This window comes from Lachnellula hyalina (assembly GCF_007821495.1).
Source record: "Lachnellula hyalina strain CBS 185.66 chromosome Unknown contig00114, whole genome shotgun sequence".
Lineage (NCBI taxonomy): Eukaryota > Fungi > Ascomycota > Leotiomycetes > Helotiales > Lachnaceae > Lachnellula > Lachnellula hyalina.
This window is the reverse complement of record NW_022157228.1, coordinates 20,491-45,481: the sequence shown is the minus strand read 5'-3', so window position 1 is coordinate 45,481 and position 24,991 is coordinate 20,491. Positions and strand designations below refer to the sequence as shown.

The following is a 24,991-nucleotide window of genomic DNA, read 5'->3' as shown; positions in this document are numbered from 1 at the left end:
AACCAAGGCACTTTTTATACTTGTAGGTCGGGGGTGCGTCCGACGTGTCTGTTCCCTCCTGCACACCACACCACACAGAAAGAAAGAAAGAGGGAGAGGAGAGGGGGAGAGAAAGACCATTGAATTTTCTGCCTACACATACACACAAACACATATCAAAACAATTACTTGATGACTTTCTTTCTTTCTTTCCCTAAAAGGAAGAGCATCTGAGATATATGCTAGTCCCCACCTAACCATAACCTATCCCAATCCCACAGAACACTCAATCAACAAAGCAGCCCAGATACAGGGGCGAAAATTCAAAGTAAGCAGAGACAAATGCAAGTAGGCTGGCTCCACACACGCCCATTCCGTAAAACGCCATGCGCGTAATTTCCGTTCGATTTCGATTTGGACTCGATCTCTGTCGTTCAAAATTGTACAAAGAGAAAAAGAGGTAGGGCGAGCAGCGGGTGGTATCATCAAAAGATTATCGAGTCCAGTCGAGTCGTATCGTATCGTAGTATCTATCGCTCAGCTGCTATGAGCGCGAAATAGGAGCTATTTCAACGAGTATCGTCTTAGTAAGAGTGATTCATGTGCTCCAATTTTATCTACATTCATATATTTGAGAATCTGTACGGTCGGGATGTTGCATCAAAGTTGAAGTGGCGGACTTACTCTAGAAATTGGATCGTCTTGATCAGCAGTTACGATCGCCGGGGACTCTAGTGAGCCGTGGGATATTGGGCCGGTGGTTGAGAAGGGGCGCGGCTCGAGTGCGGGGCGCAGGAGCGAGTTCGAGGGGTTGGGCACGGAGGGGGAGGCACCGTTTGTGTTTAAAGCTTGTGGGTGCTCTTCGTTGGCTGAGGATCGGACGTCTCTGCCCTTTTCAAGTAATGCTCCGCCCAGAGTAGCGCACTTTAGGATTGTCTGGATGAGGTGATTTTGTTTCAAAGGCTTCGATAGGTACTCGTCCATTTGCGCTTGGATGCACTTCTCTCGATCTCCAAGCATGGCGTGAGCCGTTAGGGCGATAATGGGCGTTCGTTGTGACCCTAAGCTTCGCTCATATTCTCGGATCTTTGCTGTGGCCTCGAAACCTCCCTATAGCTCGGTTAGTATTGCAAATTGGGAATATTTAATTGAATTTACCATGATTGGCATCTGTACATCCATTAGGATAACATCATATCGTTTATCCTTAATCGCATCAAGTGCTTCTTGTCCATTACCAACCACTGTCACAACATGATGATATTTCTCTAAAATCTTCACAGCCAACCGTTGGTTGACAATGTTGTCTTCTGCCAAAAGGATATCAAACGATTTTGTGTTGTCTGCCAAAGATGGTGCAGCCCGATTCTCCAACGCTGGAATCATGCCGTTCCCAAGATCGATGGTCAGACAAGGCGTTGTCATGTAAGAAGTTATTCCCAATTCCAGGGCTGACTTAAGACTGACGTGAACAACTGGTGCTAACAGGACGACTGGAATATACTTGTACTCATCAATGGCCCGTAACCTTCTCGCTGTTTCAATCGAGTCCACGACAATAACATCGTACCTGGATGCAACCTTGGAGCCGCCACCAGATAGATTAACGTGCTTCTCGGAATCAACAACAACTGCTACCAGTCCAATTTGTGAGAGCATATTGATGATCTCCGATCCATGGCCAGTCTGTCCTTTATCGATGAAGAGAACATTGTGGCCTTGGTAAGGCATGAGTTGCTTTCTGATGAAACCGATATCCGAGGTGGCCAATCGGACGGTGCAGGTGAAGAAGAACGAACTCCCCTTGCCGTATTGACTCTTTACCCAGACATCTCCTCTCATCAAATTCACCAATCTTTTAGAAATCGATAGGCCAAGACCCGTACCTCCGAACTTTCTTGTCATTGAGCCATCAGCTTGCTGGAAGGTATCGAAAATGAGGTCAAGCTTGTCGGCTTGAATGCCGATTCCAGTATCAGAAACGCAGAATTCAACAGCGTACTCATCCGTGGCGCAATGATCTTGAGGAGCTTTTCGGATCGTCAAGGACACTTCTCCGTGTTCGGTGAACTTGATGGCGTTTCCAACCAAATTGAGAATGACTTGACGTAGACGGAAGGAATCACCAACAACGTGATCGGGTACCGAGCTATCTACATGGTAAGTAAGATCTAGGAACTTCTCATTTGCCTTCACGGCCAGCGTCTTAAGAGCATTAAAGACAGTTCCGCGCAATGTGTATGGGATCTCTTCCATAATCATCCGGTTAGCCTCAATCTTTGACAAATCGAGAATGTCGTCGATGATAGTCAACAAACTGTTCGCCAGATTGTGAACGATATTTAACATCTCACGTTGATATTGAGTGAGGTCGGTGTCGAGAGTAAGCTGCGTCATGCCGATTATACTATTTGTTTTCTCGCATTAGCATAGTACGAAGTCTACTGTTTGGAGGGATCCAAGAATAGCAATTAGTACGAGGAAAGCCTACCCATTCATTGGTGTTCGAATTTCGTGAGACATATTAGCCAAGAACTCGGACTTGGTTCTATTCGCCAGCTCAGCTGCCTCTCTGGCAGCGGTATTTCGTTGAATCGAATCTCTCAAGTTGAACACCATCTGGTTAATCTTCCGCTTCAACTCGTCCATTTCTCCAGATGCCTCAACCGTAATCAACTTCGTGAAGTCTCCATCCGTCGCTGCATTCGTAATGTCCCCAAATGCACGGACTTGAGCTGTCAAATTCATGGCCATCGTGTTCACATCTGTGACGAGTTAGTACTTGAGCCGCATGCCGCGTTTACCAGGGTCACTTACCAGTAGTAATCTCTTTCCATCTCCCACCAATGCCAGCAACATCAGCTTGACCACCCATCTTGCCATCAACACCCACGTCCCTAGCGACTCTCTGCACCTCGTTCGAGAAAATACTCAAACGATCCACCATGTTATTAATAGTCTCTTTCAAAACGAGTATTTCTCCAGCTGCCTCGACCTCAATCTTTTGGCTCATATCTCCATTCGCAATGGCCTGCGTAACTGTAGATATTCCTCGCACTTGAGATGTCAAATTGCTTGCCATGGTATTGACATTCTCAGTCAAGTCTTTCCATTTACCTTCAACATTCTCGACTCGAGCTTGTCCTCCCAAGGTTCCATCTGTCCCGACTTCTCTGGCGACTTTGCTGACCTCAAAAGCGAACGTGCCTAGTCTGTCGACCATAGTGTTGATAGTATCTTTCATGAAACCGATTTCACCTTGCATTTCAACGCCAATCTTTTTCGTAAGATCACCCTTAGCCACAGCGGTAGTGACCTTTGCGATTTCTCTCACTTGCGTTGTGAGGTTCATAGCCATGCCGTTAACATTCTCTGTCAAATCTCTCCAGGTACCTTCAACATCATGCACGGTAGCCTGACCACCAAGTCGTCCTTCAGTACCGACCTCCCTGGCAATCTTGGTAACTTCTCGAGCAAATTGCTGAAGCTGATCCACCATGGAGTTGATCGTGTCCTTGAGTTGCGCGATCTCGCCCTTACACTGCGCTTGTACCTTCTGTGTCAAATCTCCATTTGCCACCGCTGTTGTGACCATGGCAATATCTCTGACTTGAGTTGTGAGGTTATTGGCCATAGCATTGACGTTTACAGTCAGTGTATTCCACATCCCCTTGACACCTTCGATTTCTGCTTGACCGCCCAGTATACCCTCTGTTCCGACATCCCTTGCTACTCTAGTAACTTCAGATGCAAAGGTTCTCAGCTGATCCACCATCGTATTAATCGTTTGTTGCAACTGTAAAATTTCACCCTGCGCGGGCCTCTCAATCTTCTGTGTCAGATCTCCATGTGCGACTGCGGTCGTGACCGAGGCAATCTCTCTAACTTGGTCGGTAAGATTTTGTGCCATAACATTAACTGTATAGTATCAGCACTAATGATCTGCCAATCATTTTCGCCTAGAACTGAGGCACAGGTTCAAAAGCGCGAGAACCGAGCAGGTGTGTAAGCGCATGCAAACTTACCATTGATCATAACCTCTTGCCATATTCCATCAACTCCTTGGATTTGCGCTTGACCACCAAGAATGCCCTCAGTTCCGACCTCTCTGGCAACTCGAGAGACCTCGACAGAGAAAACTTGAAGCTGGTCCATCATAGTATTGATCACCTATGTAGCATTCAAGTCAGTCTACAATAAAAACCGAAGGGCGAAATTGACAGCACTTACCCTCTTGAACACGGTGATTTCAGGGTCCAGCTCTATAGCGTGTATCAAAACCTTTTTGCTCAAATCACCCTTAGCAACAGCCGTAACAATCTCTCCAATCTCCCTCAAAGCCTTCTGGAAAGCCTCATTCGCCTGCTGATGTTTCCTCAACTCTCTCTCAAGGGTCAAGACACGCTCTAGCTCCTGCCGATTCTTTTTCTCCTGTTCCAGAATGAAATCAAGCAACTTCTGCTCCAGACCCTCATTAGCCACCTTGGCTTGTCGAATCTGTGCCGCTTGGTCAAGCACTCGTTCCTCTAATACCTCAGGGCGGTGTATATCTGGTGAAACTCGCTGAAGTTTTTGCGGTCGCTCATCGGTAGGTCCCTCTCTAGAGTTAAACAAATTGGCGAGCTGTTGTCTTGTGGGAGGAGACCTTCTTTGTCCGCCAGTAACGACCTCCGCGAAACCCGATGGTGCGCCTGTCTCGTTCGGTGTGATGGGCAGAGTTTGATGGTGGACGAGATTGGCTTTTTGCTCTATTCGTTGAACTCTGCCAACCAGGCTGGACAATTCATGCTCGAGTTGTGTTTTTCCGGCCGTCGCAGCACCCGGCAGGGTGACAGGTCGACTGATGCGAGTCGATTCGATACCCGAGTTCGTCGCAAGACACTTCAGTATCGAGCTCGCGGCCAGAAGAGTATCTTCGTCAAGGGAGGCCATGGCGTACGTTCGTTTAGCCAGGCTGAACGGATGGGTGTTTGATTCGGGTGTGTATTAGGACGGCATGAAGAATCGAGGGCAATCTCAACTGGTAGTTAAAGTCGAGAAAATGATCGAGGAGAAGTCTCTAGGGTGACGTCCTAAAACCCCGTATTAGAAAGGCTCTCGTATTCCTATCGCTCGACCAACATTCCCGTCTGCAAGATAGCAGTAACTCTGGTCGGATGTTGAAGGGAACAGGACAAAGGAACTTACCTCCAATAAAGTCAACAATAGACTCTTCTTAAACGATACTGTGAATGAAAAGATGGGTAGGTTATTGTGAAGCTTTTCGGGTTCTTCACCGCGTGGACAAGGGGCCGGGGGCTAACTAGCTAGCCGGACAGGGCGTAAGGTTCGAAGGATGGTTGGTACCTAGGCTGAGGGGCAGTAGTACGAGTACGTTGATAAGCTACTATATAAGTATCTGGCTGGAGAAAGAAAGAGAATGAAGATCAGGAGGCTCAAGGTCTCTCTTTGCTCAAGACTCGGATGCAATATAATAGGTAGGCGTGTAGGTACAGTTGTTGATGCAGTCAGTCCAAAGGAGGTTGTCCGTTTCTGTTTCCGCAGATTGATTTGGCAGATTGAGGTTCGATTAATTGGATTGGCTCCCGAGGAGGTGCATTAGGCCTGAGGCCAGGATCCGTTGTACCCAATGCGTGATGGTGGGCAACGCCAGGCGAGTAATGTGGCGTGGGGCTTACGGATGAAAGAGATTTAGAGTGAGAGAGAGAAGAAAGAGACTGGTGGACTAGGTCTCTACGGTCTCAAAAATGACCAAAACTGAGAATGCAACGATAGGATGCTTTCTTCATTCCTTTCATTTCCTCCTTTCCTTGTTTCTTCCTTCCTTCTCTCCTTCTCTCCTTCTTTCAAGAATTACGATTATACTTCAAAGTACCGTACAGAGAGGGTCCAGTCCAGTCCAGTCCAGTCCAATCCAGTCCAATCCAGTCCAATCCAGTCCAATCCAGTCAGTAATGTACGGCAAAGCGGCGCGGCCTCTGATTTGAACAGTGCCGTCCGTGCCATCTACACAAAGGCCGCCCATATCCGCCCACCTCCCTATCCTATTGGACGCCTACGACGTGGAGGCAGGGAATCCGCCCTGCTTCAAATGCTTGGAAAGGACCTCGTGCGAGTTGAACAAGCCAGTCAGGAAAGAAGATTTATATTACTCCGTAGTAGTATATTCTCCCAACCTTCCCCCTCTAATAACCTCTCCAATAAACTCTCTCCAAGTTACCAGTGAAGTGAAGCCTTGTCCTGGTAGAGACGGGATAACCAGGACCCTACCTATGACATCAGAGGCGTTTTCCTGCAGCAAGGGTACTCATACCGAGGAGGGGAGGGTACGTACAATCATGTTCCAACGCCTCCTCTCCATCTTTTGAGTATGAATGCAGATATAAGCATCTCATACTTGCGTTATACTCAAAAAACTAGAAATCTCTATAACAAACTTTCTATAAACTCGTTGACATGTCTAAGCAGCCATTTCTCCCCAGAACAAGCCTTCACTTTCTCACTCATTTACACAATAACATTGCACTTATCACCCACAAGCCACATCACATCTCCTTCCCTTATCGTCCATCCATTACCCCAAAGCAGATCTTCCCAGCCCGTACGGAGTAACAGAGACAAGCAACCTGGAACAGCTGAGATGTTTCAGATACCGCATCCCAGAGTACGATCTTCGCGATCAGCAACAAAACTCATACATGTCCGCTACTACTTCATACTCGGTAAAATCTCGCGGGTCGTTTGTCGTTTTCCGATCAGCTTCTTGACCCCCTCGAGCCCCTTTTCCCCTTTCCCCCCCCAAAATAAAATCATCAAATCACAAATGATGTCACTCTACAGTACCCCTCATAAATAACCTCATCTCATCTCATACTTCCGATGTTTTTTTGGCTGGTGTATACCTGTAACAAGTGACAAACAAGTACAATGTACAACCAACCAACTCACCTTAATTTATCCTCTACATCATAGGTACATACTCCTTATTCCTCCATCCTCACTCATCTATCACCTAGTTGACTAATACGGATATAATTTTTTCTATTTTTCATTTCAGCATTATTAATTTTTTCCCTACTCGTGTATTCCTGACTCAGGCGTGGACGTGCTTGTACCTGTCTGTTTTTAGCCCAAGCCCCAAGCCCATTGCTTATTTTCTCCACACACTTAGTCTGTACTCGTACCTCCGTACCTCCCCACCGATCCTTCCCGCCTTGGGAGGAACCGTTGGACAGTGTGCTGTACCAATTGCGGGTCACTACACTTACCGAGTTTGCGCCGAGTATTCGTTGTTGTGAAATGGTACTGTACTGTAGGTTTATGTTGCAGCGCGAAGATGAAGGGGGATGGATAGGGGACTGAATGTTGGTTGTAAATACTCAGGTAGGTACATATATGCATTTGATGGCTTCTTCTAGGGACTACCTCTAGGGGAGGGGTCGTAACGATTACCGGAACGGAGGAATGTTGCGTAACTATCCAGACCTCTGCTATGTCATCTACTTCTATAATATCAAAACACACACTTATCAATCTCACGTATAGTATAACAAAATAAGAATCTTCATTACACGCAAATCAATAACCGTCCCTATCTAATAGAGACTAGAAAAGTAGCACTATGGTATCTCTTCTCAACGCCCGCGTCAAACTCCCCCATGCCTAGAGCCCAAACACCTTCGCCATAACGACCTCCAAAGTCCAGCAAGAAAAAAAGGAATCATCTCCTCAACGGTAAATTATTCGCTCCAAATCTCGCTCCTCCGCCACTCGCAAGACTCTGCCTCACAATCGTCTCCGCCGCCGCCGCAGCAGCCAGTCGTTCCTTCTGCCGACTCCTATCCCTCAAATATGGCGCCGCTTCTGGCCGCATCCTTAAGATCCTCAATATCATGTCATCACTCGGATCAGCCTGCGCCTCCTTCCTCTTCTCCTCCTTTGCCTTCTTCATGGTGCCCAAATTGCGACTTAGCATGATGCTCTTCGTCCGGCGCATGGAAGTAGACCCCATAAGGCCTCCAAACGAAGCACCCAGACTGGCTGGCGCAGAAAGGCGGTTCCGCTGTGCTTGTGCGCGTTGAGCGGTTGCGGTGGCCATGCGCTCCGAGGTGCGGATCAGGCTGTCTGTTGTGTCAAAGTAGAAGAAGTTGAGGGAGGCGAGTTCGTGGTATTTGGGCGATTTCAAAACGTCGGCTGGTACACCCATTGCTTCGCCTGTCTCTTCGTCGCGGACGTAGAAGAAGTCGAACAGTAGTTGGAGCCAGCGGAAGACAATGTCTAGTTCTTGCTGGGTTAGGGGTTTTTGGGTGGACGGCTTGTCTGAGAGAGGTGGGACTAGGAGACCTTCGATGGCGAGCAGGACCTCTTTCCATAGGCGAGTCATGACCATAACCATTGATGCATCTGTTAGCGTCTGTTTCATGATGGCGAAGTTCTCATCGAAGTAGGTGAAAAGAGGTTTCAGCGCATTTTCGATGTCTAGTGGGGTAAGACTCGGGACAATAGATTGGCGATTCTTCCATAGACTTGTAACTGCAGCTACGGAAATACCTCCTCGTGACAGCAACATTTTTAGGGCATCCTGAGAGAGCGATGCGCTGATATATGTGGATAGCTACATAACATTAGCTTTGTTATTGTTTCTCATTTGCAAGACATACCTTATCTGTGATCTTTCTGGTCATATCCCTCTCCGTCCGCTTCAGCAACCTGAAAGCCTTGCCAAAATAGAACTGGATATCGTCCCGTTCCCCTTCCATACTGACCCGTAGTAGTAGTCGGCCTTGGGTGTCCAGGTTCAACCAGTATTCTCGTGGCATGTAGTCGCTGAAATGTGTAGGGTCCAACTTGAGGGAAGTCCTTCCCACGTAATCATGATCACCGAAGGTATCCCAATCCCAGACAGTTGCGATAATATTGAGAGCACCTTGAACTGTGATATCAACTGACTCGTCCCAGCGGGGATTGAGATTTCTCATCACTACCCTGGTCTTCGCTAGTCGCTTTTGATACTCGTCCCCAAGAACAACATATGGGTCGCTAGTCCCATTCGGATCACAAGCCTTGAGCTCTTCTGCCTCCACAATCTTGATAGTGAAGACATATTTGTTTGTTCGCCGTGACTTTTCACGAGGGGGTGCATTTTTGGCCAGCACTTCTGCACAAGCATCAACATTCATCGTTTTCTCAAGAACATCAAGTTGCTGAACGGCGTATTCGATATTGTTTAATTTCACAAAAGACTAAGACATGTCAGCAAGGCCCCAGTAGATTATTATGGTAGGGTTGTTGTACCTCAGGGTAGAATTGAAAGGGTTCGATTTTCTCCTTGTTGTTCCAGGCATCCTTGGCAAGCTGCATCCATTTTTCCTGTTTGGTTTGCAAAGCGGCTGCTTCCTGCAAAGGCGACAATCTATCCATTTCTTTACTAAACCTCTGTTCGATGACCTCACAGTACCGAGCAAGCCCGACGCCAAAAGATTTCGAAAGGGCTGTCATAAACTTTGCGTACTGAACATCATCATCCCATTCTAATTGAAATATTTGATCTGCAGTTTGATTAAACAAACGAAAAATATCGATAATAGAGACACTGTGCCGTTCATCATCTGTAGCGCCGTGTTCTGGATGATCGGATCGGACTTGGAATTCGTCTTGCTTGATGGCTTCGTTCACGAGCCCTAACATCTTCTCATCTGTCACAGCGATCCAACGCCATACAAATTCGGCAAGAAGGCCCTCGATGTGAAACGCAAATGGTCGGTTTGGAAGCGCGGAATGATGAATACGACGGATTTCCACAAGCTCTTTATACAAATCAAAGCCATCCTGTAGATCAACCTCAGAGTTGTTGCTCCGCGCAACATGAAGAATTCGCTGAATTAAGTCACCAGCATCATTTTCGAAGCTCGGGAACATTGTCTCGACGAGAATCGTCAAAGGATTTACTCCCATGATTTCTGGATTCTTTCGATATCTCTTTTGAATCCGTTCGCAAAGCTTTACAACAGCCTTACCAAGTTGAACAACGTGATAAAATTGCCACTCTTCCTGATTCTGCGGCACTTCAGTCTCGAGGTATCCGCGGTATACAGCTGCAGCCTTGGAGGTCAGACCCTCGGTAAGCTGATTCTTGTATGATTCAACCTCGCTAGGACCTTGAGAAAATGAAGGGTCGCTCAAGATATGGCTCTCCAAGACCATGAGAACAGGACCCGGAGAGGGAGGCTTTGTATCGTAACAATGTTGCAATAGATCATATAGATCACGAAGAAGAGCGTCATGCAAACTTGAAAGTACTTGGCGATAAAGGGCGAAATCCGACACTGTCCAGTGACTTTGATCCATTGACGACAAGCCGACAGGTTGAGTATGTGTGTGCGTATGTGCACGTTTAGGTTCAGGAGGCGGAGATTTGACGAATTCGAAGGCAGTGTCGATCTCATCTAGTCCAATCTCTTGGTCCAAGAACTTTTGCGTCGCAACATCCAGAAACAGGACAAGCCTAGTGAACTGTGGAATTCGCCAGCGAACGCACAATTCAGCTACAAGGTCTATTGAAGCCCGAGACAAGAGCGATGCTGCAACAGGTCCTTCTCCTGATTGGGGAGCGTGGAGTTGGTCGAATGTCATTGCGTGCATCAGGATTGATCTGTAAAACGCACGTGGATCTGGGGGGATGAATGTATACGTAGATTCTTCGAGGAAAAGTCGACGAGGGTTATCTTCTTCTATTGACAAAGAGCTCATATCAGCAGGCTGTTCGAAGGAATAAAATGAGTTGGGCTCCACAGGACTCGCAATTGTTTTAGCCAAGTCGGAATATGCTTTGTCCTCGGAAAGGCTTGCTGAAGCAGAGTGAACTGGTGGAAGGGGTTTGTTTGTTCCCGTAGTCTTCACGAGTTCAGGCCTGGCTTGCAATATTTCAGCCATCATTTGAGACAAGTCCGGCACCTCACCCTTCTTCCAAGCTTGATATCCTTCGTCGAGATCAAAATCATCACTTCTTAGAGTTCGCTTGGTATTGGAATCAAGGCAATGCTGGTAAGCCTTCAGGTCTGTGAGTGCTGCTTCCTCCGTCCATATTTTTTTGTTGGCATCAATGTCGGATTGTACCTGCGAGTTTCGAAGGCCAAATATTTTTGCTACAGTTTGTACCATAGCCATATCCTTGACTTCCAGGCTGAGTGGGATCACGACTTCTACAGTACTTCCAGCCTGTCCATCCCCTTTATCAATGAATAAATCTTGATCGTTTGTCAATAGCTTCTTCTCCAGTGTTGTCAATCGAGTCATGAGCTCGGGTCTGTCCTTGTCGTCGCCATGGTCTTTTAAGGTGTTACTGATCAATCTGACAAAGAGGGCCACATGGCGATCGACCAAGAGCTTCCACGTATCATCATCTGGAGCCTTGCCCTTCTGGAGCGCTTTGGTTGCGTTGGAATAAAATATCAACACCAAATCCTCTACGCGCCTTTCCTTGTCCATTCTTTTCCGGAAGCCCTGCTCAGTGAAGGCTGTATAGGCTTCAGCGAATGTACGCTTGACCGCAGCATCATTGTATCCCGGGAGCTTCTCCGTCCCCATGAGAACACCCTGAATACGCTTCTCTAGAGGTGACATAAAGCCGTGGGGAAACTTTGCGCTCTTGGTGTCCTTCACTCGCGAGAAATCTTGAATTAGATCTCCGATCATCACTGATTTTCGGGTTGCGAGTTTGGGGGTCGGTGCCGCTGCAACATATTGCTTTCTCTTCGCTCGGGGCTGGAGGAGGTGGTGAAGGTAGGCAACTCGGAGAGCAAAGGTATATGCATCGTTGTAGCTCACGGCCTTTGATCGTGTTCGAGAGGTAGTTCGAGATATTGACAAGCGATCGAAGTTCTGAACGCTATTCAAACGCCTATTTGGCCGAGATCGGGAGGAAGCTGTCGACATATTGTGTTGCTAGAGAGTTGGCACGGCGTTTGGTGTTTGGGGTTCTGGCGGGGTGGAACCTGAGCGCTTGTTTAGCCCAAGACTGTGCCGCCGTCTTAAGGAGTTACAATATATCTTCTCTCCCCATTGACTGCACGCACGCAGAGCAGATTCATGAAAAGGTCGTGATTCCTACAAAGGATGCCCGGTGTATCCTGACGCGGATTGTATATAGCGATGATGAAAGTGCGGCGACTGCTACGCCTCAAAGCAGGGATAGTTATTAGCCCTTGTTCCGTGTTGCGTCCCCCGTCTGTTGCAAAGTTCACAGTGGAACATAAAAGCGGCACCAATTCCTAACCCGGCACTACCTCGACTACATAGCAAAAGTGATGATAATAAGTGCCGCTTTGTGCATCCCGCACGAGCGAACTTAGCGACCCCCGTATTACTCTAAAAAGGGGCGAAGTACTGTACTAGACAACAATGGATCAATTTGGATGGATGAACGAGTGGTACGAAGGAAGTACGTGAAGCTAACATGCCATATCCATCCCATACTAAGCAAACCATAATAACCGCTTCTCGTGGACCATTAATCTTGAGCAAGGGATTCAAGAACTTTCAAGAAATCGGTCAGCCGAACTACCTGTACCAGTACACCCATATACCTTTTACTACAACCAGTACTCTTTCTACGTCTCCCATTCAAGAATCCCCAAATCCTTGGTATACCTTGAATACCCGTATATCACCACATGTATTTCCAATAACAAGCACCAGTAAGCGCATTTACTAGAAACATCTACGGTAAACCCCTCTTTGAGTCGCCGTCGCCTCGCCTTCAGCCTCGATGAAACCAGTCACATGACCCAGGTGAGGGTTAGAATGATTGGTTTGCCAACGACCCCAGATTGTCAAAACTTGCCGCCTTACCTTACCTTGTTGACCCATCCAGCCATCTCACCTCACCCATCCCAACCAGCACTTTCGCCATATTGAATACTTTTAGGAGTGCTGAACCCATTGGATCTGTACTGGTTTGATGGTACGGGTATTCCTTGGCCAATAATGCGTGTTCAGCTCCGGGCTGCGCAACGTGACGGTTCAAATTCAAGCTCAAGCCTTGAAACACAGCTTAGAGTCCGACTCCAACTCCGACTCCAACTCTACCCTCAAAGATCATGACCGCCAACCTTCCAAGCCCTGATCTTACTCTCAGCGATACGACCTCACAGCCAGATGACCAGCCGATAGCCATCCCAAAGACGTCCGCGGCCTACCAGCCATCGAATCATATAGAGACAAACGGCTATGCCGACCAACCCCGAATGTATCCCAACGAGCCAGAAGCTTTGGAGAAGTCGGAGAGGATCAGTATTGATGCCAGGACCAAGATCTCGAGCCTGCTAAAAGACAAAGAGCAAGAATGGACGGCTGTTGTGGAGAAGAAAGGTCCCCTACATTTACTGGATCTACCTATGGACGTATTGAAAGAGATCGTCAAAGAGGTAGGCGGCTTAATCCATCAACATCCATACTCAGAGCTAACCATTCATCTATCTCTATCTAGGTAACCCATACAAATGACCTGACTGCACTGGCCCTCACCCACTCTGCCTTGCATAACCTCGCTATTCCCCATATTTACTCACGATTTGACATTGTATGGCCAGACGCCCATGCAACAACGGACCCGAGGACCGGAGTGGATGCTCTCACATATGGCCTTGCTACTTTGTGCATGGGGAACGTCTTTACAGACCTTAATAGAGAACAATCCTATACGTGCACGAATTGTGGTACCGTCAATAGTGCAGAATGCCGCCATGATCTGGTGTCATCACCCCGCAGTGGTCAGCGGCGACTTGGAAATCAATATCCCCAATTTACACGGAAGTTCTCTCTTGGAAATGGGCCTGCGGACTGGGTACAAGAGTATTTGATTACGAAAGAAAGTGGAAAGATGCTTGGAACTCTAGTTGCGCTTGCCGTGGCTAGGATGGTGAACTTGGAAACATTTGTCTGGGACATGCCCACTGGCGTCTTACGGGATGTTTGGCTGGCTTTATCCTCCCTACAAAGTCGAAATGCAGACCACGATTGTCGACTAGAGCGGGTCTGGGTTAGGTGGCATGATAACTCTGACCCAGCAAATATGACAGCAGCTCAAAGCGCGGCAACGAACTCAAATACCACCCCGCAGATGTTGGCTACTAGTACTATGACATCTATTGGGTGGACTCTACCCCCTGGGCCTCTTCCCAACCCCACTGGCACCCCTTACCCGCGGTCCTACGCACAAAGTCATGTTGAGTATCCAACACTGAGTGTTTTGCCACCCCTGAAGAGCCTATCTGTGCTTGACATTGACGAACTTGACTATCTGGACGAAATGAGTGTTCTAATTGCGAAATCTCAAGACCGCTTACGTGAATTGCGGGTTGGAATATCTACCAAGGCAGTCAGCCGAGACTTTGCACTTGCCTGGGATGGTGATGGACTTCACCAAGTTGATCACAATGCACAGTGGCCTGGAGCAAGCACAATACCTGAGCGGCGGCTGGGAGGAGTTTTGGGCGTGCTCTTAGGGCGCATTTTTGATATTCGTAAGAAGCAAAAGACTACGAAGTCAGAAAAGAAAGAGCGAATTGCGACTATGGCTTCGTCTACTCCTGTGCCTATGGAGTCGCAGCACACAGAAACACAAATTCCCTTCCCAAGTGACATGCAAACTGACGATATTTTGGGGAATCAAGTATCAGATCCGTTGAATAGCTCCGCAGATGGGTATTGGATTGGCAAAAAAACCAATACTGGCAGTGAAGCAGTATCACCTGGAGTCACATTCAACATTGATGGTGGATCGTTGCCAACTGATTCAAACGACCTCAACATACTTGCTCCCCCTTCTGGGCTGACCGCTACCCCGCCACTAGAATCTGCTCAGTCTGATGTGGACTCTCTCAACGCTCTGATATCAGCTCACGGAATTGACTCGGCGGTAGATTTGCAGAGTCATGATATCGCACAACCAGACATTATAGCAGATCTTCCATTACGTCGCTCACAAACCCAAAGTCAAAGACACTCGCACTTCTCTGAAACTTCTTCTACGGAAAGAGAAAGATTGGAAGGGAAATTGAGACTTCAAACCTTGGAGTTGGAACGTATTCCCTTGTCTGTGGCCGTACTTCAAAAGGGCTTGGACTGGTCAGTATTGACAAACTTGACGATTCTCGATTGCTCTCAACACGATAGACTGTGGGTCATGCTTCGCCGGCACTTTCAACCATCACCTTTGGGCAGCACTCATTCTTCAAAACATGGATCTAGCGTATCAATGCAGTATCACCTGAATCTTAAAAAGATACATACGGACGCTGCTTCTCCTGCTCTCATTGCCTTCTTAAAAGATACTCTAGCACCAAATACTTTGGAGACGCTCTTTTTGCAAGATCGCAAACGATCCAACACAAGTAGTGTCACAATTGTAAGCATCCCGCAAACCTGAAATATTATATATCGAGCTTGACATGAGCTGACTATCAAACTTCAGGACGCTATCTACCGGGGTCCACTGAAGAGACATCGTGCAAGCCTTAGGAAATTGATGCTAGACAGTTCAGACAAAATCCCCAGAGGGCCAACAAGCTCGTCAGATAGCTCAAAATACAGGGCCTGGATGCCAAACCGCGATGTTCTTAACTTTATCACGAGTGGACGCATGTGTAACCTTCGAGAGCTGAGTATTGCTATTGACTATAAAGATTGGGTAAGTCGACTGATGCCTAGGTATCTGGTGATCTTCCAGCTACGCAATGTACTAACACTTCCAGCATCACTTCCTCCAACGTCTACCTCAAGTTCCTCACCTCCGTTCTCTGAACATTCCCTTTATTGCCGACCACGTTACCACTGCGTTCGACCCTCGAGAACTAGCTATGCAAGTCGTCGATGTAATCGTTCTGCGCCCTGAGGTCGAGTTGTGTTACATGGGCGTTTCGCACAAGTGCTTCGAAATCTTGGAAAATCGGCCCCATGACGAGGCTCATGGGTCGGGAGACGCGCACTCGAGCGCTGCGAACTTTGGCTCCGGCGTGACTGACGAAGAGGATGACGATGAAGACGAAGAGGGAAGCGATGAGGATGACGATGAGGACGAAGAAGATGACAACGGGACTCAAATCCCTATTGATCCCGATGAGACAGAGTCAGAAATGTCTGACCACGACGACTCAGACACTGATTCTTTTGATGGTTCTGAGGATGGTAAATCGAAGGTCAGACTTCGTCTGCGAGAAATCTTATTCTACGACGATAAGGTGGCTATCTTCAAAGCTCGTCATGGGAAGCTCTAGTAGAACTCAGGAATCGCTGGATGGTCTCTGCCTGAAGACATCAAGGTAGTAAAATACCCAGCGTCCAACCCAGAACAATTCTTCCGAATCGATTTTGCTCGACCATTGAATTAGGGAGTTCGTAACGGGAAATTTTTTTACTTACATAGGCGTGGAGTTTTTTGAGCGCATTTGGGAAGCAGGGCTGAAGCATTGGTACCTAAAATAGGAGTGGCGAGTCGGATCTTACAATAGGAGGAGACTTTCTCTCCCAAGGCGAACATTTGGTCGGCGATAGGGATAGGGACACGAAAGTCCAGCACTTATTTAGCTCGGAATACGGATGATACCAGTGCAAGTCTCAGCAATTCTCAGACGTTCTATTTTATTTGCCGATCCAAGTCCAGAGACCTCGTCAAAGTCACAAGGATATCTTGGTCGAGATTCTAGACTTGTTGTTTACATGCATTTCCCATTTCCCATTAGTAGGTGGATTTGCTAGGATCTCTTTCACAAACCGCAAATGGCCATGTCAAGGTAGCCCGTCTATTATTGGCATGAAACACCTTTGAAAATGCGAGTAAGTGTGGTGAGGGGCTCGGCTTGTCAAATTCCTTGCCAACCGGGCAACTCGCCAGTTGGAGAACAAATGAGATATCATTGACAACCTCGGCCTCACTCGTTTCTATGAGATCATACTTAGGTTCGTAACTCCGCAGAATGTATCTTTTTTGATAATGGCTTAGCAGGCGCTAAATAACTAGTTTTGAGAGGAGATTAGCTCGCCGACGATCAAACTGGTGATTTTTCTACGCCGCAGAACATAGCCGTAGCGAATACCACCTTCCACCCTCATGATTTCCAACGAGCCTCAAAAGACGGGCTCCACTATTCAGAGAGCGGCATCCTACGGCCTTGTCCGTCAGGGCCGATGTGGCGGGGGATTTGATCAAGGGTTCTGGGCCTCGATCATCTGAAAATCGATCTACTCTTTTTTTGAACAGGGCTAAAGACCGAAGGAGCAAAGGACCCGGAATCGCCTCTTTAGACAATCTGACAAGGGCGCCATTGGACCAATATGGCAGTCTCGGTGTACAGCTTGGATGGTGAACCGTGTGAGTGTACTGCGTATGCGATCGGATTGCGTATGTTTCTTCGAAGGACTTAAGCTTACAGTGCCTGTCTAGACAATTACCATACTGGGTAACTTGTCGCAACTGCAGGGTTGATGACGATGTATCTTGCACATACTTTCAAGTGAGTACCAAAAGCTTTACAGTCCAAGTTTTGACTTAGGACGCCGTTAAGCAGCTCTCGACTCATTGTGGACTCTCACTAATGCGGGTAGCGGTCAGTACAGTTTTCTCAATTTAGAGTATATACTATACAGCAAGTAGTCCCGATCTTCGACTTCTATTCCAGGAGATTAGCGGTGTATAGCTAATTAGCAGGTCGAATACCAGTGCTACTAGAAGCGTACAGCGCTGGACAGCCTGGGACCTGGGTAAACTACATGATTTTCTGAAACAATCTCTTTTTACGCCATAGTCGGGTTTCTTAATGATCCTAAACGCACGATCATTAGCACTACTTGTTGAAACTTATTTATATTTAGGAAGTACACTAAACTTTATCACGCCTAGTTCCTACAAGGGAGGTCATGCAGTGCGGGTAGAGTCTACTAGTCCATACCATGTCAAGAGCGGGGCATGGTGTGCTCGCACATCGCATCTTTCTATTGGTGCATACTTCGTCCGCAAATACGTACAATTTAGTCGGACATCGAGTACTTCGCGGGACAAGTATTAATCTCGGACTAGTTCTATTGTGCCGAAATCTACTTACTATGGGCGGAGGAAGAGCTTCGTGGTTGAAGCCCTTAGACTTGGACCCCATAATCCAGATAACCCATATCTCTCCCGGCGCTTGTATAACTTCTTGCCTTAATGTGGAGAGGCGCAAGCTTGCTATTTCGGGGACCTTTCAACGCCTCAATCGCCGCGCTTAACCCCGTTCCCGTTGTTCTATAGGGCGGGTACGAGTAGCGTTTGTAGACTTACTGTAGACTTACTGACTTGTTCAAGTCCACAATTATGGATTTCCAGCATACCGGGAAACCCCAACAGCAGAGCAAGAGACTAATCTGTAGTACTCCGAGCAATGGGAAATGAATTTATTATAACCCCCAGATAGCTTGCCATTCCAAGTCGTTATTCCCAGCCCGGATAAGCTACTTTTGCGGGTCATATTCTATGCGAAGACCGATTGGTACGAAAGTACAGTATCTAGTTTCTACTTTGAAACCAGAATAGATGGCCAATCACGACTCTTCCAGCGTCCAATGTCAGGTGTCGGAATGCTACAAGGGCTTCTGGAAGCGTGACGATCTCATGGGGATCGGACGATCAGGGCAGTCAGGGCATCAGTGCATCAGGGAACGTGTGGCTTTTCGGAAACTAATCGCTGCGTAAACCTTCTTTGACAGCGATTTGCAATACTCCATCATTCAGGCATATCCTAGTGCTTGCATGGGGCCCTCAAGACCCAAATTCTCACAGGCACGACCCCAAATAACACCCGCGCAGCGGTTGTTGATAGCGCCTAATTGTTACCTACAGGAGTTCCTATCTTCAGACTCTCCACTCAAGAGGACGAATCGCAGACAGGCCCAAATTGATCATGGAAAATGCAAGATAGCCTGGAATCATCATGGCAGTGTTTACACGGATGGACTGTACTGTACCTCAGGATTCTAAAGGAACAGTATGCGTTTGATTAAGAGCTGCAGACTCGAGGCCGCGACAAACTCGCCCCTGATACCACGTTCAATGCAGGAGGTGTTGAGTGTTTGCCTCTTGCGTCTGAAGGTTTACCGTACAGAGTAATGCGATGCAGGTACGGGCTACAATAGGTGAGCGCGCTCAATAATATGGTATGGTAACATGAGACGATCGCGTGTAGCACGCCGGATGGCGGTTGTACCGGCAGTCGAACACAGTCAGGGGGCTGGATTTTACACCAGTTTACCGCGCCGTTGCGACTTGAAGATATTTCTGGAGATTTGTGGTGGCACAGTACGTGTGAGCACGAGGGGGGTGAGTTAGCGTGTTACAGAATCACAGAAGCTTGTACCTGACTACGACTCGAGCTCAGCGAATACTGTAGCTCCACAGTTGCTTACAGTGGAGGTACCCTTGCCTACTTGACGAGGCTGCGAATTGCGAGCCAGCGAATGTGCACAGCTATATGGCCAGCACCGGTTGCCTGGTCGGCGAGCACATGCTCTCCTAATCTCGTTTTATGCTGCGATTTAATATTCCGGTGGTCGTTGTTAGGTCAGATGCGGTCATGTTTGCGGCATGAGCAGCATAGCAACATAAAGGCAAAAGAACAGAGCACAGAACCATATACTCACGCCCCCAGTCATCGTACACACCATTTAGCCCTCAGGAAGGCACTACTATAAAGTATGCTGTATATAGTAGCTCTAGGCGGCTTGCAATGACAAAGTACTCTACTTGCAAGTAGTTCCAGCGGGCAAGCTCGGAGCTTGCAGCTCTGCGACCAGTGCCATGCAGGCTGTCCTTGCTAGGGGCGCGCGAGGGAGCCTTGCCGTTGTACGGTTTTGTTACCTTCTGCCCAAAATTCCAGAGAACGGGAAAGCTGTTTCTATCAATGGAGGCTACTAGCGTGACAGGGGGCCGAATCCTTCAAAGCTCTTGCCAAGTCAAGTGCGATCGACCAATGGCGTGAATCTCGCTACAGAAACCCTGGACCAGGTTATTCCAACAGGGGCTTACTCGAAGATACATTATAGCCCTGTTTCCCATGGTCACTTTTGAGGCGAAGTGATAGAAAACGTTTATGCCTCTCCCAAATAGGTTCTCATCTCATCTACTCATTTAAACAAAGGACTTCCCTGCCACGATATCCCCACGTTTATAAATCCTACAGCTCACGCGTAACTGTATTTATCTATTTCGAGTATCTTTCATCTAAATCCATCGTATGTGCCGCCTTCACCAGTCACAGCCCCTCATCCTGCTCTCATGGACTCCTTCTATATAGACTCGAGCACAGAAGACTCACGTCAATCTAGATCAAGAGCCAACTCCCATCTCTCCACAACAGCATCGCACTTTCAAGGCTTAAACATCCTTGAGTCCATTCCTTTACCAACGCTTGGATCATCTGATATTCATCCTTCTCAACCACCACGCTCCTTTCCACATCAGGACAGAACTCAATCACCATCATCTATCATCGATTCACCTGCTCCTCAGCAACTCACTCCTTTTCCGTTACTATCACAAAGTGATCTGCACGCCGAGTTATCTTACTTAGAATCGACTCGAGGATCAATAGAAGGACTTGCACTCAGATTTGAACCAGAATCGTATCTTGGAGATCAAGACAGTGTCGGTGAACAATCATCAATATCACGTTCCAACTCAATACCAGCAAACATGTCTACTATTGGGATTCAGCAATACGATGCTCGCTTTGAGGCGGGACTTCGTCAATCATACACATGGCCTCGTAAGTTTCTAGCTTATGTTCATATCCCTCAAAGCATACTAACAATATCTAGATTTCGAGATGAATGAGCAATTCATTCCCCAAATCTCTAGCCCTCATTTGAGCCCTAACATTCTCTCATACGAAGAGCCTAAGATGATGCCTATCTACGCTCGTTCTATTTCATCCAGTCCTCCACGGGCAAGCCTTACTCCTGAACAGAGAGAGTTGAAGCGCCAGCGTGATCACGCACGAAGAGATTCTAAGACCCGTGATCGTGTTAGACGGGAACGTTCAACAAGCAACCCATATGTTGTGTCCCAGAGAGCTTCTCCAGAACTGTTGCCACGAACACTTCCCGAGTACACAACAAGCCTCACACCATCTCCTCTTCTAGCTTCGGGGCCGCTTCCTCCACAACAACAAGCACATCCATCTCCTGCCTTGAGCAGCAGTTCTTACTTGACGCCATACTCGCCACAGCTCGCCGAGAATGGACAGTCTGATATGTACAGCCCAGTTTTCACAATGTAAGTTTTGCCCATAACATCTGTATCAAGAAGATGGAGACTAATGACTTGCTAGGAGCCCAAACGATTTCACATCAACACCAACTTTCACATCTCTGCCGTACTCGAACGCCGGTCCAGAGTCTAGCATTCACAGCTTCGTTGGCCGACCACACTCACACTCACTTTCATCAGTCGGATCTCAACCAAGTCTTTACCAGCACCAGCTTCCTAAAATCGGTTCCTCGGATAATGGAGACCACGTTAGGGTCGTTCACAGCCGTCCTAAGCCACAGTGCTGGGAACACGGCTGTAACGGGCGCCAATTTTCTACATTTAGCAACCTCTTACGACATCAGCGCGAGAAGTCTGGGGCCGCAGCAAAGTCAAGTTGCCCAAATTGTGGAGCGGAATTTACGAGAACTACTGCACGAAATGGCCACATGGCGCACGAGAAGTGCAAGCAACGGAGGAACTCATAGGGTGGGCAGCAAGGGTTTACATGCATTTTTTGGAGTATTTGCTTTTAGGGCTTGGGTATGGGGAGTCGGGCAGTAGAAAATCATTCGTTTGGCAACAATATGGGGGTTCTCCGTTTAGAAGTGTACTTGTACGATTATCAGGACGCTTATGGTTGACGACATTTTTTGAGAACATTATACCCTTCAATAGTCTACTTCAAATTTTAAATAAAGAATTATCATAACATCACACGTCCTGAGAATGCGCATGGGGCTGAAACCCGGGGCTTACATTATTGAGTACTATTGACGGCTGGAGGAAAAGTCTACCTGCCAGAGGTGTGACACAAAGGCAGCCTGAATGAAGACCCAGACTTCGGGAACTAGATGTGCGAAATAATAGTCTCAAATAAGAAACAATTACGTTAATCAGTAACGAGCATGAGTTTCTACTAATGCATGGAATAATAAGAACGACGTCCATATGTTCAGTCAGGTACACACGACGTTTGATTTGTTTGTAGTTGACAGTCGGAAACACAGCCCCTTTCCAGAATAGCATGCTCGACGTCGGCTCGGACAGACTCGGCCTGCTGATTGGAGGGAGAGGCTAGAATTCTACAGTACTGTAGCACTACACTGCACTGCTACAGTAGCGGCGTACCTGCCTGCAGCCGCACCTGCACCTGCAGCTGCTGCAGCTTCAGCAGCTTTCCCCATCTAAAAGTCGCATGGCATGGCAAGGTATGAGTGAGTGAGTGAGTAAGCACCATCGTCAGACCGAGAGCTCCCGTCATTTCCCCCCTCTTGACACGACGCAGCTGGTGAGGTTGAATAATAGATCTACATACATACACCGGTCATTTTCAACCCGATGCACCGTTTTCATTCACGTCTTAGAAGAGCTGCACTACGAGGCAAGCTACCCATGCCATGTGCCTCGTGGGTGAGATGACGCTGTAGTGTCATCAGAAGATGCCTTTTCTACGAGTACTGTACCTGTATTTTGGGTTCAGTCCGGTGTGGGTTGTCAGTACGAGTAAATTGTCTTAAAATACTGTGCCCCGAGATGACAGAACCGCCAGAGATCTGAAACGGTGGGGCTTCAACACGCCAGAATGCCATCCCCAAATCATCCCAGCACGCCACGCCACGTCCCAAAGCTGAAGATTTGATTATCTCTCTCTGGTTGGCGACCCGACCCCAAGCCCTCCCTCGCACGGCACAGCGACCTACCTCATTTCCTCTCGTTTCTGGCAAGTGCCCCACCGTTTGCGGTTCGCGCAGACTACTCGAAACTATTTATGGAAACGGGTCGGTGCTCTGTACGTACTGTAGTACCACGGTGCCATCGATCGAGGCTGCAAGAGCAAGGGGCCACCACTGCCAGACTGCCACTGCCGTCATAAAAGGCATAAGATTAGATGGCAAACGGCCGACTTGGAATCCTTCAGCCTTGTCCATTGGTACAAGTTTGTGCAAACTTCTTTGTGCTACTCACCTGATGTCTGCGAAAGAGCGAGGACGGAGGCCAAGAGTGCCATTTTCTTTCAAAGGTAGGATGCCTTGGGCGCTGCACGAAGGCGGCTTTCTGTGTCATTGCATATCTTGATATTGGCGAGGCCATTGCTTCATATTCGACTAGCATCAGCGTGCCACGCAATCTCGTGATAACTTCCTCAATGTACGCACAATTTACTATTCTCATCGGAACAGACCCAACATAGAGGGGCAAATCACCCTCTAGAAGCTTTGAGAACAGGAAGGAGCGCTCCACACCTTACCTGGTCCTCCAATCCGGAGACTTCCCCTCTGGAGGATGCGGCACAGTCTTCTCCACAGATTCTATATGAATACATCGGCATGACCGGTCTTTCAGAGGAATGAGATGCGCAAGTGCCATGGCGATTCCGATATGGCTTCAGAGGTTGTTGTACTTTTTGGTCTCCACTGCTGCAAGTGGGAAAGTATTGTCTAGTAGAAGTGCATATGTTTCTGCAAGCATTGTCCCCGTGTATACTTTCTTCACGGATGTTCTTGATCGAGTTTCTTGTCGATCTGCCGCCGTGTCATATGCTTTCGAAACCATGACCATTAGTTGAGGTTACAAACGAGCGGGCCAATCCAAGTGGTTGGGACGTTAACATGCGGAGAATGAATTGTAACTATGAGACAACTTAATTGATTACATCCATCTCTTAATTGCCCAATATGGCTATTTTGATTTCATAGAGCGGGTTGTCTGGGACCAACGGAGAATAAGTTAATCCGTTTCAGTGTGGTTGACTGCAGGAGGACACTACGTTAATGTGGCGGTGTTTGCCTCTCCTCGTGCCTCAAAAATGCAAATTTGCAACCATCACGGATGCGTCTCTCGTTATAATGCCCGAAGAGGATCAACTAGGTGTAAGCTGAGCCGTAATCGGCGACGTTTGGCTCGTATGTTTATTAATTGTCTTGCTCACGTTCCATTTCAAGCCGTAATTCTAACTTGTTCCTGATCCGATACCGAAGTTGGGTGTCTGCATGCAAGGTACAAGTTGGTGGTGTCGTTGGAAGCCTCGTGTTAGGGGTAATGCATCATCTCTTGCACTTCCACCTCAAACCGAGGTACGGTGACACTGACGATGATGCTTTAAGGGGATTGCCGATCGAGTTCCGAAATTTCAATGATATTCGCTCTGGAAACTTCCATGCTAGGCAACACACTTTTGGAAGTTCTGGATCTGCCCACTTCAAACTGAGGCACGAAACCTCGCCACGTTTCTTGTAGGCGGGTGGTATTAGAATCAGCGCCCTCTTGAGCACTACTTCGTATACTTCTAAAGTCAGAAAGCCATCTAGAGTCTCAAATTACGTTGCGGATACTTGGTGAGACGCCTCGTTGACTCATCAAACCTTTACTCATCCACTAGATATAGACTTACTCATACATACGAGATGAGGTGTAACATGGCTTTGCTGACATAACGATGATACTGAGATTCAAGGATTGTAAGTGGTGTTTAATTCATTTGTGTGAGTCCAAACTGGATTTCCTATTCAGGTATGTTTTCATGGGTGGTCTTAGATTTACAATATTTCAATTTAGGTCAATTAGCGCACTAGTATCTGAACGTCTACTGAAATTAAAGTAGGCACACTACTTTCATGACTTCCAAGACATAAACCTTGAATAATGTATATGTCCGTCTTGCATTATACTTTTCGGCTTCCATGGTGCCATCCATGCACAACTTCTACTAGCCAACCCGGAATTTACAAACTACGT

At 47.5% G+C, this 24,991-nt stretch overlaps 4 protein-coding genes across 4 annotated transcripts; 2 read left to right on the top strand and 2 right to left on the bottom strand.

Moving 5' to 3' along the window:
• Positions 1–472: 472 nt before the first annotated feature.
• On the bottom strand, positions 473–4,911 carry NIK1 (Histidine protein kinase; the record flags this gene model as incomplete). Its single annotated transcript, XM_031152421.1, has 7 exons — positions 473–523; positions 664–1,089; positions 1,138–2,386; positions 2,471–2,744; positions 2,797–3,897; positions 4,005–4,149; positions 4,210–4,911. 7 exons carry the CDS (start codon positions 4,909–4,911, stop codon positions 473–475), a joined length of 3,948 nt encoding a protein of 1,315 aa, XP_031003660.1.
• A 2,788-nt stretch (positions 4,912–7,699) lies between these two features.
• LHYA1_G007491 (Uncharacterized protein) lies at positions 7,700–11,913 on the bottom strand (the record flags this gene model as incomplete). Its single annotated transcript, XM_031152420.1, has 3 exons — positions 7,700–8,593; positions 8,640–9,221; positions 9,274–11,913. 3 exons carry the CDS (start codon positions 11,911–11,913, stop codon positions 7,700–7,702), a joined length of 4,116 nt encoding a protein of 1,371 aa, XP_031003665.1.
• Positions 11,914–13,076: 1,163 nt separating this feature from the next.
• LHYA1_G007490 (uncharacterized protein) lies at positions 13,077–16,253 on the top strand (the record flags this gene model as incomplete). The annotated part of the gene is made up of 4 exons (XM_031152419.1): positions 13,077–13,403; positions 13,466–15,385; positions 15,452–15,667; positions 15,732–16,253. 4 exons carry the CDS (start codon positions 13,077–13,079, stop codon positions 16,251–16,253), a joined length of 2,985 nt encoding a protein of 994 aa, XP_031003664.1.
• Positions 16,254–20,281: 4,028 nt separating this feature from the next.
• Positions 20,282–21,741, top strand: LHYA1_G007489 (uncharacterized protein; the record flags this gene model as incomplete). Its single annotated transcript, XM_031152418.1, has 3 exons — positions 20,282–20,771; positions 20,824–21,280; positions 21,336–21,741. 3 exons carry the CDS (start codon positions 20,282–20,284, stop codon positions 21,739–21,741), a joined length of 1,353 nt encoding a protein of 450 aa, XP_031003673.1.
• Between the last annotated feature and the right edge of the window lie 3,250 nt (positions 21,742–24,991).